The sequence below is a fragment of the Osmerus mordax genome, chromosome 4 (genome assembly GCF_038355195.1).
Source record: "Osmerus mordax isolate fOsmMor3 chromosome 4, fOsmMor3.pri, whole genome shotgun sequence".
NCBI lineage: Eukaryota > Metazoa > Chordata > Actinopteri > Osmeriformes > Osmeridae > Osmerus > Osmerus mordax.
This window is the reverse complement of record NC_090053.1, coordinates 11,389,956-11,409,211: the sequence shown is the minus strand read 5'-3', so window position 1 is coordinate 11,409,211 and position 19,256 is coordinate 11,389,956. Positions and strand designations below refer to the sequence as shown.

The 19,256-nt window shown below is 45.3% G+C and overlaps 1 protein-coding gene across 1 annotated transcript in view; it reads right to left on the bottom strand.

Moving 5' to 3' along the window:
- Positions 1-14,536: 14,536 nt before the first annotated feature.
- Positions 14,537-19,256, bottom strand: part of mctp2a (multiple C2 domains, transmembrane 2a) — a 33,988-nt gene continuing 29,268 nt past the window's right edge. Inside the window, exons 21-23 of the mRNA XM_067234631.1 lie at positions 19,056-19,165; positions 17,730-17,827; positions 14,537-15,401 (exon numbers count right to left, since the gene is read on the bottom strand). Coding sequence (XP_067090732.1) covers positions 15,342-15,401; positions 17,730-17,827; positions 19,056-19,165 — 268 coding nt within the window. The 3' untranslated portion in view covers positions 14,537-15,341. The remainder of the gene's footprint in view (positions 15,402-17,729; positions 17,828-19,055; positions 19,166-19,256) is intronic.

Sequence of the window (19,256 nt, the reverse complement as noted above, 5' to 3'; positions counted from 1 at the left end):
TAAACCAATTTACCAAGATTGTGTTTATTATGTGTATCATTATCATCATAACCGTGTTGCATATGTGAATTGTGAGGAAAAAAATAATACATCCATAATAATTAAAAGAGGAGGTGTGCTCAGCTCATAAATCAGTGGTGTGTGCTCCAGCCGAGGTAGCTCAATAAGCCTCCAACACTGGGCCCTGGTAATGGGAATATCTGGGGGTCAACCGGGCAAGTCAGTTTTCCTCAACAGGAAATGAGCTTTTGGTGGGCTGTGTTCCCAAGGTAATAAGCAATGTGTGTGTGTTTAATCTTAGCTAATATTGTTATAATAACGGGCTGAATTATTAAAAACAAGCAAATAGCAACATTCTAAAGACCAAGAGTGTGCGTTCTCCAAATGCCACATTTCACTACGATTATGAACAGCACCACGAGGTGTCGTGTAGTGGAATGGTTCTGATTTGCAATGCATGGCCACTCAGTGCCTGCTGCACGCTGATGAGATGTTACCCTGGATATACCACTAACCAACCAGCGGACGGGGGCATGGTCTCCAAGGAACTCCTAACACAACCTCAGATTGCTTGTGTGAAAAGTCATTGTTGCTTTCTGTATTTTTTGGGGGAGGAACGAACGATAATTGTCAGAGCGCATTTTAAATCCCCCCCCCTACACACACACACACAATAAACAGACAAACACACACACCTCTCCTCTCGCTCCCTCTGTCTACTTATGCTATATTCACCTGTTCTCCACAGGCCAAGGCCATTCTAACCTGTGTTATTGTTCTGGCCATTGCAGGGTCATAATGAATCCATAGTATAGTGTAGGGTATTACAAGGGAGGATTATGAATATGAAGTCCCACTATGCAAATAGCCTCCATATTGTCTAGCCACATGCATCTGGCATGATTGGGAAGTGAGGGACAAAATGGTCCTCGGCCAAGACGTTTTGCGACTCAGCAAAAGCTAATGTTCTTAATAGCGGAGCCCTGCTCACGATTTCCATGATAAAGGTGAGCATAACGAGAAAGGAAGGGAAGAATAAATTGTGACATGAAGAGGCCCTGTTTGCATGGCATAATATTTTCTTTTGCATGCATTTGGAGGAGAGTTGGACACACTTGTCCATAAATCACAGGAAAACAAATGCAACTGTTCTGTACAAACAGTGTAAATACTTATTCATATGATGCTAATTTCACCCCCGTCATTTTGATCACGTCATTCTCTCTGGAAAATTGCAATTAAGTTTGGAGAGATAAAACATGCCAACTGCTCTGCATTTCAAGGCTTGATTGGACTATCAGCTAGTCAGTATGCCGCCGTGGTTTTCATCACTGTTAATTGATCCTTTCTTTAATTAATCTGGAAAGGAAAGCCCATATCTCTATCCTGTCTGATCGTCTCCTCTGTCCGTCATAACATAATAAAGGCCCCTGCTATCCCTCTGCTAGTAACTCTGCCTTGGCCACTCACTCTGGCACTCAGCCAAATGGACTATTTATGGAGCCCCCTATGGAAAGGCAAGCCTGCTGTATGCACTCCAGCGTCTGGCTTCATTAACACTGCTTTTGCTGGCTTGTTTTAATTTGCATGCCTTGTGCCTTTAATAAGGATGCGTGGGTTAGTGGTGTGCCAAGCTTAAGACCCAACAACGGTCTTGAGATTGGAATAGCAACTGCTATCATCAACCACCCCCCCCCCACACACACACACACACACTTTTTTTGCGTTCTATTTCTCTTTCTCTCTTTTTCCCACTCTCCTTTTTCTCTCTCTGTCAGATCCTTCTCTCTAGACTCTATTTCTCTCTCGCTCTGTCTCAGGGCTCGCTTTCTCTCTTGCGCACTGCGTTTGTTTGCTTCACATGACAGAGAAACCCATTCATTTTTATTTTATTACATTGTACCATCCATCGCGTGAATTTACTACATTCTTGGTGGGGTCTGATTGTCCATTTCAAAATTCATATTTTTAATTTCCTTGTTTGACCTTTCTTTTCAAAAGTGTAAAAGCTGTTTTAATTTCAGATTCACCAGTTGGGAGTCAATTTAGTGAGAACATTGATTTAAACATTGGCCTGACATTCTTTTCCCTTCTTTGTCTATTGTTATGACGAATTCCCTTTCTTCCAGCCTTTTTACAGTACCCGTAACAGTGCCTCGATGATTGTGACAGATTTACCTGCTGCAATGCCTACTCATTCGGAGGTGTGAAACTAGGTTTTAACACTTGGCTTTTCACACTAAAAGTGGGGATCACTCCTTTGGCAGTTGTAGTAAGTTACAATAGGACCATAAAGCGTTTTCCTCCAACAGACTGCAAAGAAATTGATGCGAGGCCGCTCAGAAATGAACATGTAAGTATCTGTTTCTGTCTAATTAAATTGCCAGAGCAGTCTATAAGCCGTTCCTGCCAAGTGCTCCGTTTACAATGCTGGCTCCGTCCCATTTAGTGGTATCACACTGCCACCTATAGGTCAGATGACAATGATCGTATTGTTCATCCCAAACCTTTGTCTCCGGTCTGGTTATTGTGGAGGCAAGTTAGGTGGTGGAAGATAAGTGACGGCTGTGTCATCAGTCAGCTGGTGAGATGAAATGTCCTTTAAAAGATCACACATCTCTTGTGATGGCTCATGACTATTTGTACGATGTATAGCTCTAATGGCACTAATCACCTCCTTATACATCATCATGGTGAAATGAGTTTTCTTAGTCTGGCCATCTGAGAAGGCCCCATTTGTTGTTTGTTGCTCCTGAGAACAAAGCTGGAGAAGAAGGGGCCAGCTGGAGGAGCAATTTTTGTCCATCAAGGGCTATTGAGAGTTCAATTATTTATCTTGTGAAGTGTTCCAAGGATGTGGTCAGCTCGTCAGGGTTATAATGCATGGCAGGGAGTCGGAGAAAGAGAGGGAGACAGACAGAGAGCCGGAGGGAGGGAGGGAAAGTGAACGAGCCAAGGGAGGAGGATGTAGTAGTTAGAGGGAAAAAGACAAAAAAGGAAAAAAGAAGGCAAAGCTTGTTTCCTGTCCTCCCAGGGTTCGGGACATTCTGGACTGACCAACGACACATCCCTTCTGGGGAGCTGCCCTAAGACCACTGTGGTCATCCCAGCTGCTGAACTATACCTCCCCCGATATATTCCCTCTTCTGTCTACAATCAGTTAGTGTACACCAAGTAGTCTTACAAACATAGGCAATCTAAATCAATGTATTGATTGTATCTTCTAACGTGTAATACTTTTCACCTTTGAGCTGTAATTGAGATACAAGACACTGGGAACATTCACAGAGGCCATGTATTCAACGTGGTGCTATTAGCTATGGCTGTTCTTATTTTACATTCGTAACCAAATCCATTTTCTTTTAACAAGATATCACCTTCAAAAGTGCAGCTAATGTCCATCTATTTTTCAGTGAAATGGACTGAAAGTCTTAAGAGAAGTGACTGATTTCACACTGAACTCAATAATCCTCAAAGCCAGTTTATCTTAAGTCATTGTCCACTACTTTACAAATGTTAACATCATTAAATCACCTCAAATGTCCAAGTGATTCAATCTTTTTCACAGAGGACGACAAGTGAATTGAATTCCCCCAAAGTGCCTGTCCGTTTCCTGTCTGTGTGTGACGGCCTGCAACAGTGCGTTGCCGGGGGAGCACGGATTCGCTCTCACTCCGAGGTGTTTCTCAGCTCATTCAGTGCACCACAGAATGTGACAGCACATTACTTCAGATATCAAGATTTCCTAGCACCAGAATTCCGACAGTCAGTGTCTGCAGAACTGGTGCAATGGGTGCGATGGAGCATAGTGCGATCATCACCACCATATTATCCAACTACTCCACCAGCAACCTTATGAATGATTTTAGCTCCGGGGAGACTTTTTCTCTTCATCGGGCCCGTTGCATTTACATCCTCTTAGTTTCAAGAGCAGGCACCAACCCATGCCCCAAATTTCGGCAGCGCAGCTAACTGCGGCTCTGGCCTTGTGCTTGCCTGTCAGTGGCAATCTATAGCACGGCAGCTCTTAGTGGCCGTGACTCCCTGACCTGCTTTCCCGCTCAGCAGCAGCGACTCCTGCGTGAATAGCTAGCGGCGGCTCTCTCCGGCCTGTCTCCTAGATCAGGGCCCGGTCTAAGGAGACACACAATGTGCTCCAGCACCACCACAGCTATCGCTCAGTTGTGTTATGAGACTTATACGCTTCTTTAATGTCCCCCTGTTTCTGCGCTGCTTGACAATGCCCTCCAGGTCAGGTTGAAGAATAACAATAAGCGTCTCTTTCTGTGTTCCTCAAAGACGCAGGGCGTTTGTTCTATTAGCATGCTTAATTCACCCCGTGCTAACGTTCTGCATGAATAAGGGAGTTGGAGAGAACACGGAGGCATTCTGTTGGGCCTCCTTTGAAAAACAGGTTCCATCCATTGCATCCATTTGACCACCATTCCTTCTGGAACAAAAAACAAGGGTGGTTATTAGGAATACACAAAGAGAATCAAACAGTAATTGTACTGGGAAATGTATCTCTTGCATCAAATTGAAGTGTTGGAATGTCTTTGTGAAGGTACAGGGGCCTCCTCTGTGCCTAGTGATCATATGAACAGTTGATAAGTCCTTTGCAAGTCCCCAAAGTATAAGCAGTAATCAGTGGTTGTTGAAAGCCGTCGACTATCCCGGAGACTTCTGGATGGGGTGAGAGAAGGGGAGAGAATGGACTGCAGGCTGGGGAGCACTGATTCCCTCAGACAGCCTGGGCCTGTTTGCTACCTGCTTAATGTCTGGCTCTTTAAAATTGTGTTTGGACTAAACTGACTGAAGGGAATGGGGGTTCGGAGAGCAGAAGGAAATGGAGAGCTCTTTAGGTGTGATTGACAGCCCTTGTCAGCGCACGTCTCCCTGTCAGAGGCACCTGCCTCAGCCCTGGTGGAATCCCTGGTCCAGAGTAAGGCGCAAAGGCTCTGTCTTAATTATCCCTGGGAAGAAAAAAAACACAATTAACAGTAAGCGCTTTATTTTCGGGGGGGGGGGGGGGGGGTATTTACTGGGGCTCATCCAGAGGAGACAGACGCTCTGCAATCCTGGGAGACAGCTCTGTCCATCAACATAGGATGGCCAACCAATCCAATTAACGCGGAGATCTTTCGGCCGGTGATTGGTAACCAACGGTGTTCATCCTCCAACAATGACATTCTTTTGGTTTTTCATTTACATCCAATGTGTTCTCAAGACAAAAAGGGGGGGTGTCTTCAGTGCAAGGCTACATGGTGAGTTACAAAGCTTGCAGAGGCATTAATAAAGAAAACCTTCAACATTGCATGATTGCTTAACATTGCATCCATTTACTCTTTTAGTGAAGGTTAGAGGTAGAGTACAGTTTTCTGAGGAGATGTCTTTGTGTGACTGTTTTGACAGGATGCAATGCGGATAATGGAGGAATCTGGTATGTGTGTGTGTGTGTGCGTGTGCTTGCATGCCTCCAAAAATGTGTCCTTGGTCCTCAGCCATCTACATGGGGGGTTGGAAACCGAAGGGTCATGGGCCTGCATGGGGATCTTGATTGAGACGTTGATGAAGCAACAAAAGCCGTGGGGGCTGGGACAGCAGGGAGAAGCCAGTGCTCTCTCCAAGGATTCCACTGTAGAGCAGACCCTCCGCTCCGGGGGAGGGAAAGAAAGGAGGACTGCAGTGATTCAAAGACCAGGCCTTTACTTCAGGAAAGGCAAACTAAACGAGTCTGGGCCCGAGGTCCCCAGGTCAGCTAGCAGGTGGGAACAAGATGGAGGAGAAAGGGAAAACAGGGTGGCGTGAAGGGGACGCATCTGGGCTGAATTAGGAAGGCAATACGGCAGAGCCTGGAATACTGTTTGAGGATCTTGGAGCCAGATCTCCTTTCCTCGGTAACAGCAGGTTAGTGTGTCGGCGGGGGGCCCAAATGAGAGTGATTAAAGCTGGCCTTTGAGGAGCAGGTGCCTGCTTCACCACTGCTGCTCTGCCCTGGATGGACCGCCATTAATCTCATATTGTCACAGGACGCTTCAACTTCCTATACTCTGGGCTTTCCGTTCACAAGGGGTTTGGACACTGAGTCTACTGTAGTCCTCGGTTATTGTCTGACCCATTTCACCAGGTGCCGTATCACGGCGACCCCCTATGTGGAAACGTTGATTCAAGTGTACCTCGCAAAGGAAAAAAAAACACCACCAGTCCTTAAGCTCATTTAATCATTGTAAGTGGATTACCTCACCTCACGCTACATCACCCCTTAATTTGTGAACACATTATTTGAAGATATCACAATATAAAATATCCCCCTGACCAGCTGATTTAACATCCAATGACCACCCACTGCTATTAACAGGGAGATACATATACTGACAAAATCTTCCACTAAGCCAAGAGTAACAACAATGTCTCCTTAATAGGCTCATAATTCCCCCTATGGCTCTATCACATTTAATGTCTCATTTTGTCCTCTCTCCTTACTGCAGCCATAGCAGGGACTGACACATTTGAGAATTGATTCATCGCTACATTAAGTAATGTAATAATCAATTACTCCAACAGTTTTGGGGGGAAAAACAGAAGCATATTAAACAGGCATGAATGTCACAAGCAGAGGAATAAAATGGTCTGGGTGCAATGTGAGCTTTATCTGACTCGTAACGCTCCGAGCCCCTGTTAGGTCTCTGTTCACGGTTGCTGCTTTGCCCAAGTCGCACAATGAAGTGGAAGATCTTTTTTTTTCTCTCTCTTTTTTTCACAACACCATTTCCATTCCATTTCACCGCATTTCCCCACTATTGTTATCACATCTTCCAAACTATTCAGTGGTGCAGGCTATAGCAGGAAAGCGAGCCATACATCTGTTCTCAAGCGAGTGGGTAGTGCAGCTGGAGACAAAGAAGACTGGCCGAGGACAGCAGTGTAGGAGTTAGTCAGAGATGAAAGGCAGACAGTGCTATATCACACTTTTAGACACGCTGTTAGAGAATCATTCTTTTGTTATTCAAGTTTCCCAAGTGTGAAAAGGGTCATTGCAAGAAGACAATTTCCTTGTTAAATGTACATTGCTGTCCTTAGGTTCTTCTTAAATACTGTAGGTGCTTGCAGCTAGGCATGGTTGGAGACTCTATAATGTCAGCTTGAGAGACTTTCTGAACAGGACTGAAATACAAATATGCCATTGTTAGCCTATAAGTCTCCTTAAGTGCTTTAATAAGAATTGTATGGCCTCCATGGCTCACTGAGCTATCTTAAACCTTGCCCAAAGACTGGGAGATGAAGAAGCAATCTGAGCCAAAGGCGTTCTAGTTTGAACAGGTTCTTGTGCTTGCCTCAGGTACATTGTGCACCCTACTGGATTTAACAGGACAAAGTCAGTTTCACCCATCTAGTAATGGTCCATCATGTTTGGAAGCACAACACTGTATATCTAAACATTTGAAACAGTTCACTTAATTTGTTCAATCAAAATGTGTCTCTATCTCTGTTTTGTAGTAAGAATTATGACAAAAGAAACAAATGAATTAATTGTACAGGCTCTCCCCCGGGTTTAAATATCTCAACTCAATCTTGCTAAATAAGCCCAGCCCTAGCTAGAGAGCTCTCATGGAGAAGCAGAACTTTGCCAAAGTGTGCACTTCAGTTAGCCCTCCTCTCTGGTTCAGCTCTGAGGTGTGGGTGGAAGCAGCTCTGTAATGATTTACAAATAACAATAAACGAAAGAGTGAACAAATCAATAAATCAGTAGATCTCTGGATATTTCCGTCGCAACCTTATTTCTTTATTTATCCGGCTGTTTTATTTGTTTTCCGGCTCTCCAAGGCAGGACCAGGAATCCCAAATTATCCGGGGGGTTAGGGGCCACGGTGGCCCCAAGCCCCGAGCCCCATAGCGGAGGTAACGTATTCAATGGCCTGGGGCGAGTGCTGGAGAGGAGAGGCCCTGCTGCATACTGATGGCAGGGAGAGGAGCCAGTAATTGGAGCTGCAGAGGAGAGGGGAGAGGAGGGCAAGCACTGGGAGATGATGGCTTTGTTTTCTCCCTGCCTGTCTGTGCCGCTCAAACTCCTCCTCCCCTTCCCCCCCCACACCTCTCCCTCTCACACTCACTTACCGCAGATAGGGAGGAATAGAAAAGATATACTTGCTAATTGGTCTCTTGCTGCTTGCTTAAAGATCCGTGGACGTCCAGGGGTTTTTTCTGGGTTTTTGTCTGTTGAAACTAATAAACTACATGTCCTTGTGTGTCCAGTAATTTCGGGATTATATAAAAGTGGCATATTGTTTCATGGGTTCCATAGTTTCATGTGGCAGGTGTGAAATAATGGTATTTAAGTTATTAATTAGGCTCAAGAAATATAAAGGAATAGGAAGAACTATTTTCTACGGTGCATCGAATGTGTCTTTTCAAAATAACCCATGAATATTATAATGGGATAGAGAAGCACAAGTAGATGATTTCTTGCTTTATTTGTATCTCCTTGGTGTGAAACACATGCCTCGAGTCTATGAAAGGCAATTTGAAGCTCAACACCGCCTGAAAGGATGTAAATTGGTAAATATCATTTTAATCAGAGCACATCTCAGTTAATTAAGGAAATTACTTTGACAAACCGTCTGAAGCTGCTATAGGAATGCCAGCCAACCTGGCAATCAGAAGCTTTCCTTGTGGTACAGCCAGACAGCTCCCTCATGTGGGTGAGAAGTAGTGTTCAGTATGCTGCTGCACACCACACTATATCTCTATCAAATCAAGCGTGCAGGATGAGGCATGAGAGTAAATCTATAGCGGCCTGTTGGTTTCCATGCACTTGGCCTGAAGAATTCCACTGCAAGACTCGCACATTATCGCTGCACTCCTCTCTGTTGACACAGATTAGGGATGTGAAACACTGGCAATTGGCCGGGGAGGTCCGGAGGAAGTCCGTCCTGTTAGCGTGTTCAAGTCATTGCTGGCGGCCAGACGAACAGGTTGAAGGCAGAGCCTGCGGGTCAGTAGAAGGACATGAGCAAGTGGAGCTTTCATTTCCTGTCAAAGAGGAGCGGGGAGAAGCTTTCAGAGGCTTCAGTCATGAGCTAATTGGGCCCCAGTGGGTGACACCGGAGCGTCGTAAATAAAACAAACAGTTTTACTGTCTCTGCCACTGGACTCTTTAAACCTTCATCACAGCGTAGGCGCTTCCAATGAAAGTCTGTGTCTAATTACTCTGGTCGAGGTGGCTTTCGGGTGCCTTGCCGTAATTGATCCTTTTTTTTTCCATATGCATTTATGTTTTTTAATCAAAAATGAAATGGAAACTGCCGTAGCTTGGGAGCTGGAGGATCTTGCAGTAATTAGCTGCTCTGGTTAATAGGCCTGTGTTCGTGTGCTGTGGAGCTCAGTGCTGTCACCCTCTGACACATCTGTGGAGGAGGGTGGGCCTGCACTCTCAGGGTCAAACCCATGTGGCGACTGACTTCATTGGACTCTTCAGGCTCCACAACCCCCTTAGACCACAGTTTAGTCCACGTCTTAGTCCACAGTTTACTGGAATAAGCCCTGCTACACAAAACTTTGTATGCCCATTTACAGCACTCTACATAGTCTGCAGGAGGCAGACTGCAGAGTCAGGTGACCTGAGGGGATCAGAAACTAAGATAGAAACCGTAGCATTAAAAGATCAACCCTTGATTCAAGTTCTAAGTTGAAAAGCAAGTTATCACTAACAGGAAATTGCATTGTCTCGGTAAAGGAGTGAGACGTACTCTAAACCTCATTTTCCAAGGGACAGTGGAATAATAGTAGATACTGTAAAGCAGATTCTGAAATATCCTAGTGTAAGATGAAAGTAGGTTGCCCACTTTTATGTTTGTGCAGCTGTCTGTTTGTGGGATTGTTGATATTTGGAACGTGTAGCTGTATAAATGTATGCTAATTTGTATAAATATACAACTTGCCCTGGGGTGTGAATTATGAATAGGGCTCATAAGATACTTTTAGTCTGTGCCTTCTTTTATATTCACCGCAGATCAAAACGCAGCAGCTCCTGATTGTCATGTTTCCTCATTCTGCTGGGTTTGCCCAGCGTTTCACTTTGTAATTCTGCAATGGCTCTTTCCCAGGGACATATTAATTCTGATGCTATAGAATGTGTCAAATAGAGGTTTCCTAATTGTGTCCTTTATGAAAGGCTATTAATATGGAACACTTTTGCAGTCACCCAAGTGCCAGCTCTGTAGAAATGTTTTTTTTTTTTTGGTACGTTCTCCCCCACAGCTTGTTTTAGCAAAACAAAAAGAAGAACTCTTCTTATCTCTAATGATACCTGATTCCCCGGGGGTTAGTGGTGAGACTATCTGTGGCTTTAGCAGATTCATCAAACCAAATATTGTGTTCTTTCCTCAGGAGAATTGGACTCACATTGCATTATATCACTGCTAATTAAAATGAAATATGCAGTTAGATTATTTGTGTATTGTTGCCTGATGAGTAGGCTTATGCTAAAGACAGAGAGTGGAGGTAACACCAGAAGGTAACAAAGGTTTTGTGGTTTATTTATTCTCTCAGCCCTGCAAGTCACTGAAAAAAAAAGAACTCAAGGTTCTTTGTCAAGGCTACAGGGTTGTTTGATTAACTGAGTATAAGTCTTCGTTGACAGAACATCTTGTGTTCAGAAAGAAATATTACCATTGAATACAGTTGAAGGTTGTGATCACCTCTTTCTGCTCAGAAGCAGCGCTGCCGTGATTGCCACAGCGGCAGCCCTGATTGGCTGAGCGATCACAGGGTTTTTGTTCACGCGTGACTTTGTTCGCTGGTTGTCCTGAGGCCCATGTCAGCAGTCAGGATGCCCTGATCTGGGAGCAGCCACTGTCAGGCCTGCACCTGTAACACCGGGACCTTGTGGCCCTGCATCCAACAAGCAGGGCAGGGCAGCAAGAGCACACTCCGACATGCTTTGCATTTTACCAGCACTCACAGCCCCGGCAATACTCCAGAGACTGTCCAGGATCCCAGCTGTTCTCTTCATTTTAATGCACTCTGAATAATATTAAAGCAGAATCAGTTGAATTTATTAATGCAGTATGCCCCTCGGAGAGATGCTTTTAAAGGCCAATGATTTAATTTAAGCTCTTAAAGGCTATCCTACATTCTTGATGCTACAAAGAATTATGGCTTGTGCCATGTCTTTACACCACTCAGTACAGTGGGCCTCTGTTTGACTTATTAGCAAACCATGACTTGTGGAAATGGCCACCATTAGCAGTCATATTTCTCTTTGTTGTTATCTAAGTCATCCTCCCTCCCCCACCTCTCCTTCGAGAGACAACATCAATCCTTCAGCACGTTCTCTGTTTCCCCATCACTACAGATGACCATTACTATCCCTTAACTCTGGGATCATACATAAAACAAAATAACGCTGTCATTGTAAATAGTTGTGCCGCAGCATTGAAGTTGACTTTTACTACATGACAAACTTTCCATGCAGCAAGCAAGCCTGCTCTGAAGCAACACCGAGAGGCAAAGAAACCTGTGAAGTCTTTTTAAAAGCTCACCATGCAGTCTTCTCAGGTAGACGTGCTTAAACATGCGAAGCAATCAAGGAGTGTAGCAAACACAATCTGGACTGTCATTTGGATCTCATTACTGAGTTGTAGCCAGGAAAGCCTTCTACTTTATTGGTGTCAGGGACCTCTCCTAGGGCCAGGCCTGACCTCTGCAGGTCCTTTAATTCAGGCCAGCCCACAACACCACTGGTAATCTCACTGGCCTGTTTTTCGATTGGTCCAACAACTGCAGAACAAACAGCCCAAACCCAAGTGATTTGATACATGCAAGTGAACCGTGAGAAGCTTGTGCCTGTGATACTTTTGTTGTACTCAGTGGGGACAAAGTCTCTTGCATGGCAGGTCAAAGAGCCTGAGCAAAATTGCTCATGTAACAATTACTAAAGAGGTGCAGAGAGAGAGAGAGAGAGAGAGAGAGAGAGAGAGAGAGAGAGAGAGAGAGAGAGAGAGAGAGAGAGAGAGAGAGAGAGAGAGAGAGAGAGAGAGAGAGAGAGAGAGAGAGAGAGAGAGAGAGAGAGAGAGAGAGAGAGAGAGAGAGAGAGAGAGAGAGAGAGAGAGAGAGAGAGAGGGGTTTATTAAAATGAGGCTTCCCTTGAAAGGCTAGGGCGCACCTGCGATAGCTCGAGACTCGGCGCTCGGTAGTTTGACGCCTGCTTTGGGGGCTGTACATCAGACAAGCGACTGCTGAAAAAACAGGTTGTAGGGGTCCTTGCGCACAGCCTGCCCGTGGTGCTGCCTGAAGGAGAACCATGGAAACAAGGAGTGTGACAGGCTCTGGGGGGGGGTATCTGCCACAGCTGCAGGCACTTGCTTTTTTGACAGGCTGATGAAGACATCACTGCCACACGGTGCACAACAACAACAACTTACCGGGGGAAAAATGTGATCAGGCAATGTTAACTGCTGTGTGGCTCAAATGTTCATTAGTGAGCTTGTAAAACATCCAGGGATTCTCTAATGCATTCAGGGACCAGATTGCACGCTTACGTACTCTGTAGAGATTTGAAGGCTTCCCTGGAGAAAGTGGATTGATAAACAATTCCTTAAGTATGATTATAGCTCTGTGAAGACGGCAGAGCGGGTGCGTGCACTGAGGGTTCGGTGGTCTTTTAAACCCTGTCAAGTTCTTCTGTTTAATTTGTTGGCTTTGGATGACTGCATGGCAGGCATTACTACTCACCATGACTTCTCACTGTCAGTGATGTCAGTCAGGTCAACAGTGTCTCTTTTTATGACAGCTCAGAAACGTAAAACAATTCTTAGCCATATTGTAGTTTACTGTAAAACAGTACAGCCCTTTCAAACACTGTTTTGTTGCAGTATCCATGTAGACAGGGTTCATTTTAAATCGTTTCAGCCTCTTAATATGTAACTGTACTTGGTCCTCACAGTGACAATTTCTAAACTGTAAAACTAGAAGATACATTTTAGATTTAACAAAAAAGTCATTTGAATTCAATATAAGCTCACTGGCTATATTTGTGAGATGCAGATGTCCTGGTGTGAGAGTTTGGCTGTTTGCTAATATATGATGATTAAAAGTACCCTGGGAGCGATGCTTAATTGGTTTCACCTCTCGGGGACATCTTATTGGGTCTCCTTGGTGATCTGTGGGCACCCCCCTCCTTAGTGCCCCCCCCCCCCCCTTCGCCTCCCTCCAGCCCCCCCCACCCCCAATGGAGCCTAGAATGCAGGAAGGTTTCAGCTAGTGTGTGGGATTTAGCTCGTCTGAAGCTCAGGGTCACCTCCACTCCCCCTTACTTTGAAATGGACCCCTGGTGGCAGCTCCTGGGAGAGCCCAGTGATGTCTCTATCAGCCTGTCAAAAGAGATAGCCCCGGGCTCCACCAGGTCCCCCTGAGCCAATCAAACTCCTCACAAAGCACAGACGGATGCTCTTTCACCAGCGTGCTACTGCAGAGGAGGGGGGCACTCGCACCCGCTCGACTGGGACACTCAACACTCCAATCAGTTAGAACAAACTCCCATCTCCAGGGTCCAGGGCTCGCCTCAGCCCAAACTTACCTCTGACCAAGTCTATTTTTATGGTGTAACTTGTTTATCGAGTCTCTCCATCGTCAAGCTGAAGTGAGAGGATTCACTAAGTTTATGTGGCTTTTCAGACTTACAGTCTGAAAGCAGAGAGCCAGAGGAAAATAAAGAAATAATCAAATACTGTTTCCGCCATGTCGAGGACATGTTACATGATTCAAGTTCAAACTGTTTTTGTAAAGTGCCCACACGTTCCAGTCCATCCGTGTTGTATTAGCTTAAGGCAAACATGAGCTTGGAGTCTTGAAGAAATGTATGGCATAACCAATGTAAAAGCCATTTAATATATTTTTTATATATAATCTTTTAATGTACAATGTATAACACCTCTCGAACAAATGTTAAAATACTTCCTGATTGAGGAACATTTCCCATAAAGATTATGCTGGTCTAAGAACTGATGGGAGTTGAAAATATTCTCTCTATGTTAGAGTAAGACGTGGTGTGCATTTCTGTGTGTGTTGTGTGGTCGGATGTGCATGCGCATGTGTGTGTACTAACCATTAGGCTGGGGAGGTGTTTTTAATGGAAATCTGAAGCACTAAGTGCTGAGGATGGAGTGAGTGCTCTCTAGGAGAGATGATCTCTCTCTCTCTCTCGCTCTCTCTGTTCCTCTCATCTGGACGCTGTCATTGTGAGAAAGCAACAAAGCGCTGCATTAGCCACCATGCTGCAGCCACACAGCTTTGATGTGGGCTCTGTAACCAAGGCACAGCGGTGGCCAGTGTCTGAGCCCAGTTCCAATGGCTGTTGTGTAATCAGATGTGTTTACTGTGTATTCAAGGAGAGAAGTAGCGTAAGCCATCCCCACTACAGACTGATGATGAACAAAACACTCCTAAACAACAACCCAACTCTTAGAGATGGTAAATGCTTTTTATTTATTTGAGATTTCATTCACAAATTCACAACAGGGACTGTAAGATAAATAAATGGACTGTATAGTAATTTGACAATATTTTTTGCGGGATGAAAAAAAGCAATACATTTAAATTACATAACATATTCATAATCTGCCGATGGCACGGCCACTAAAAAAATAAGTATGTTATACAGTAATGTGAATGTGAGGACATAAACTTCTGGGATCAACGAAATTTGCATTAATAAAATAAAGATTATCAAAGCACAATATATATTCCTGGTAGTGCAGCATCAATTGCTATTCATTATTGTGTGTTTGGTAAAATGTTAGAACAGAGTAAATATTGGATTTGTCATGCATGATTCAAGTTAGAAAAGCAAGAACTGCAACCTGGTTTGTTCTCAGTTTAAAATCGATTTTTCAAGTTTTTCATTGTTATGTGTTAAAGCATTATTGAAACGTAAACGAGAGCACTGTATATTTCCTAATTAAGTACAGCTCCTGTCGTTCTCCTCAGCATTGTGCTGGTGGAAGCAGGATGAGTCTGATAGTGCCCTGATTTCTCCAGCCCTGCATCTGTGAATGACAGCTCCAGGTGCTGCCCTCCTAGCCTGAACGGTGCAATGCCCCTGTCAGGGGATGGTGGTGGTGGGGGGGTGGTGGACACACAAGCGAAAGAGCGTCTGGCTGCACCCCAGCAGCAGGGGGCAGGGGTACGGAGGGTGCCGGGGGGAGGGGGTTGGGGGGCGGGTGGTACCAGGGGGGAGAAGTGGGTCGCGGGTTCTGCTGTCACCGGGGCGTCGTTGTCGGGGCCGTACCAGGCCGGGCCGTTTTCAAAAGAGGACGGCCTTTCATCTGGCATGTCAGCTGGGCTTACTTTCTCTTCTTTGGCGGGCCCTGGACGCCAGCAGATCGCAGCTCGCTGTACTGCACCTGTAAAAACAAACAGGGGTTTGGTCGGAGGCAGGTAATCTGAGCTCAGTGGAGCGCACGGTAATGGCTCCCCTGAGAAGAGCTGGTGCAGGGGAAAGCCGGGCGGCCCAGCCTGTAATGAATCATTTTTTAAACACAGGAGCAGAGGGGATTAATCACCGAGAGGAAGGATTTGAGAAGTCAAGGGTTCCGTACCAGCGACGCCCCCCTCTACCCCCCCCCCCCCCCCCATCCTCCACCACAATCACAATATTAGAAGCAGACATCAACTGGTGAGACGACCTGCCAGTGATGGAGTTGAGAACTGCATAATCGCTCAACGGAAGATGTGTCCTTGGTAAGGAAGTGTGTTTTCACGACACTAAGAATAGTCTCGGCTGATGCTCCTGATGAGCTGGAAAAGCAACCAGCATGTTCACTTCAACATGGGACCTCCAAGTTCACTTTGATTTAATCAGAGAGACGTAAAACTGTGACATTTGAACTTGCAACCCGGTTTCCTTTCTGTGATGTTTGCAGAGTTTCAAGACTCAAGATCAAAGATCGGTTTCAAGTCTCACTGTCTCCCTCCTCACAGATTCCTTCCTGTCAAAACATATTTGTTTGATAAATCTATTTTGAATAGTAAGAATGTGCAATAGCAAATATAGAACATAAAGTAACTTACATAGGTTCCAGTACAGTGTGTGCTATGCTGTACCCATTATAACATGGATGGCCTTTTAATGGTTCATCATTTGAAATCAATTATAAGTCAAATACAAATATGACTTGATTACAACCATATTGGGAAACAGATTGATTGTGACAGAGAAAAAGAAAAAAAAAGATTTGAAGAACTTAAATGAATGCAACATAAGTTGCTTGGGAAGCATTTTTGTTTTGCTTCAACAATAACTGCCTGTGTAGAATAAAGGTACGGGCGTTATGCTAATCACTGGGCCCTGGTGATTAGAATAGGAGATGGAATGAAGGAACAAAGTGTCTGCCGTCTACATCAGAACATGAAACTGTCCTCAGAACTGACAGATGCTTCTTATTTAAGGACAGACACGCTGCTGTCAGAAGTCCTGGTTTGAGGGGCTCTTTGTAGATTTGTACAGGCACTAATTGCCAAGTAATTTCGGCAGCACACAGGAGTTCTTCCTTGCCTCTTTGCCTCTATGGTTCATTTGTGTCCACACACCTATCTCGGGACTGGAGTTCAAAGGTAACAAAATGTAGCTTTTGTCTGCTGCTCATTTTGGGGGAGGGGGGGATGATGCTCTTCAATGTTTTTTGTTGTTATTTTTTTACTGAGTGTCAAGTCATTGTAGTGATGAATCAACATGCATGTTTTGCTTTGTTTTGTTGATGTTTGTACTTATTACTAAGGATCTTTCTCCCTAAAACTATGGGAGAAAGTCCTGTCTCTGCAGATTTAAGTGAGTCATTTTCAAAGCCGTAGCAACGCTCCCCCTCTGGGGAGCAGACATGTAAAGGCCGGTGAATCAAAATGTATTCACCATCTTGTTTTGCCAAGTCACTCAGCCAAATCGCAGACATCCACACAGGCCTTCCTCTAACAACATCACAGAGAATTTGGCAATTGCTCTCAGAGACAGGACATCAAGGGCTGAGCAGAGAGAAGGGGCTGGGGGGTTAGAGTTTCTTTCCAGATCCAGACAGTCACGTATCCTGGCTGAACGCTGTCTGTCGAGTACCTGGGAGAGGAAGGCTCTGTGTGGGGCTCCGCTTCCTGCCCACGCACGGGTCGTGGTGAGAGAACAGAGAGCGGATGAACACCCAGCGTCACTTACAACACTCTGGCAGCTCCTCTCCGCCCTGTGATGTAACCGCAAATGACATATCAGCCATGGCTAATATATGATCACATATGGCACCCAGCGGGACGGCGGGGGCTCACGACTACATTAATTGACTCCCCCGCCCTGATGTGAGGGGGGCCACGTCAGAGCCTCTCAGCTGACACAGAGCTTAGCACACCAGCCGGGGTTGCAGGGGCCCGCCACCGGCCCCTGGCCAATCACGAGCCTCTGTGTCACAGCGCTGTATCAGAGGCAGACAAAACTGCTAATCACGGACATGGCTGGAGCGATATGGCGGAGGACAGATCAGAGTCGACCCCATCCAGGCATCGGGGCCACCGCATCAATCCACACAGAGAAATAATTGGACTAGAGGTGCCTTAAAGGCGTGAGTCCATTAATAATCAAACAAAGGAAGAGGATATGTTTTCGCAACACTTGGGAATTCTGTTGGAGCAAATAATGCAGATATCTATTGGGAATTCCCTCCCTCTATCTGTATGTAAAATTGGACCCTTACCATTTGAACATCTGAAGGCACCCTCTTGAGGAAATCCAGTATTTCATTATTGTCAATGGCATAGGGGCTGCGCAGCTTCTTGGTAAATTTGTTAACGCCTGTGAAAACAAGAATGCATTAATAAATAAAGGTGTCATCCTGACTGCAATGTTTTTCCATGGAGGAAAAAAGAGTCCCGCTAGCCGTTATCGCGGTGCGTTCACCGGTGTGTGTGTGAAATTGTACCTTGTGATGCTATTTCTATTGATCCCCAACAACAACATTATATCTGAGGCATGTCAATGAGATACGGACAATGAAATGGATAGGTTCGAACCTAAATAGATAAGTCGCTTAATAGAAAGCTGTAATTCAGAAAGCAAGTGCGTGCACACACACACACACACACACAGTTGTGTGGGTTTACTGACGCACACAGGTTTGTGTCTACAGCCAAAGGCAAGCCAGGTCCTTTGCAGTGTTGTACTTATAACACCAACACTCCAAGCTACTCCCAACACCCCCTATCCCAGGATGAAAGGAGTCACTCTTCCAGCAGAAATTGTCTATTTTATTCATTCTAATCTTCGCCATTACTGATGATTCTGGTACACATATGTTTCCTCCTCATGTGCTTCTGTACCAGAGAGAAATACACATTCGGCTGAGCTTGGTCTGTAATGGGACCGTTCTATTCACAGCTTGCAACAGCAATTTACCTCAACGTGCAGACAAAGAACCTCAGGACGTAAATATGTACAACAACTTGAAACGTTTGCCTTGCAACCATCGAGATGGGGGTTAACTGGGAAGGCTGGAGAGGGTTTCGGAGAGTGTGCTTTTGTTTGATATCATCTTTTATTATCGATTAGTGTTGGAGGCAGCGTGGAGCTGCCGTGGTTGTGGGCTAACAGCTGGAGGAGGACAGGCTGTTCAGGGCCAGCGTCTTCCTCTGACCGCTGAGACAACCGTCTACCTCCAAATGACTACAGCAGATAATGAGAGGCTCCTGGTGGAGACTGCCCAAGGACATCATGTATTATATACCACATGATGTTCTCCCTCTGCTTTGTTTCCAAACACACACACACACCCGGAGCCTGGCTGCTAACGGACTCGCTTGCAGCCCACACTGAGCAAAGCAGACTGTGCCTCTGCAGTTGTCTGATCTCTGGGCATCTGCAGAGGTGTGGGGATGGCTGACTGCTTCCATGACTTGAGAACAGGCGGAGCTGCATTCACACAGGGTTAAATATACAAACTATGAACCATATGCTTTCGTTGTTCCGGTAACAACGGAGTAGAACTTTCAAATAAGAACGTCAAGGGATTCTGGATGTTGCTTACCCCATATCAACACGATGTAGCGCAGTGGGATGTAGTATAAAGCTGTCGTTGCCACAAAGAGAACCAGACAGGCAAGACAGGACAGGAAGGGTACAGACCAGTTGAAAGTGCTGTGAAAGAAATATTGCAGCAAAATAAATTATCATGAACATTCAGCACTGAGGCAAGATGCAGCTGCCAGAGGGATGGGCAAAGCCTGAA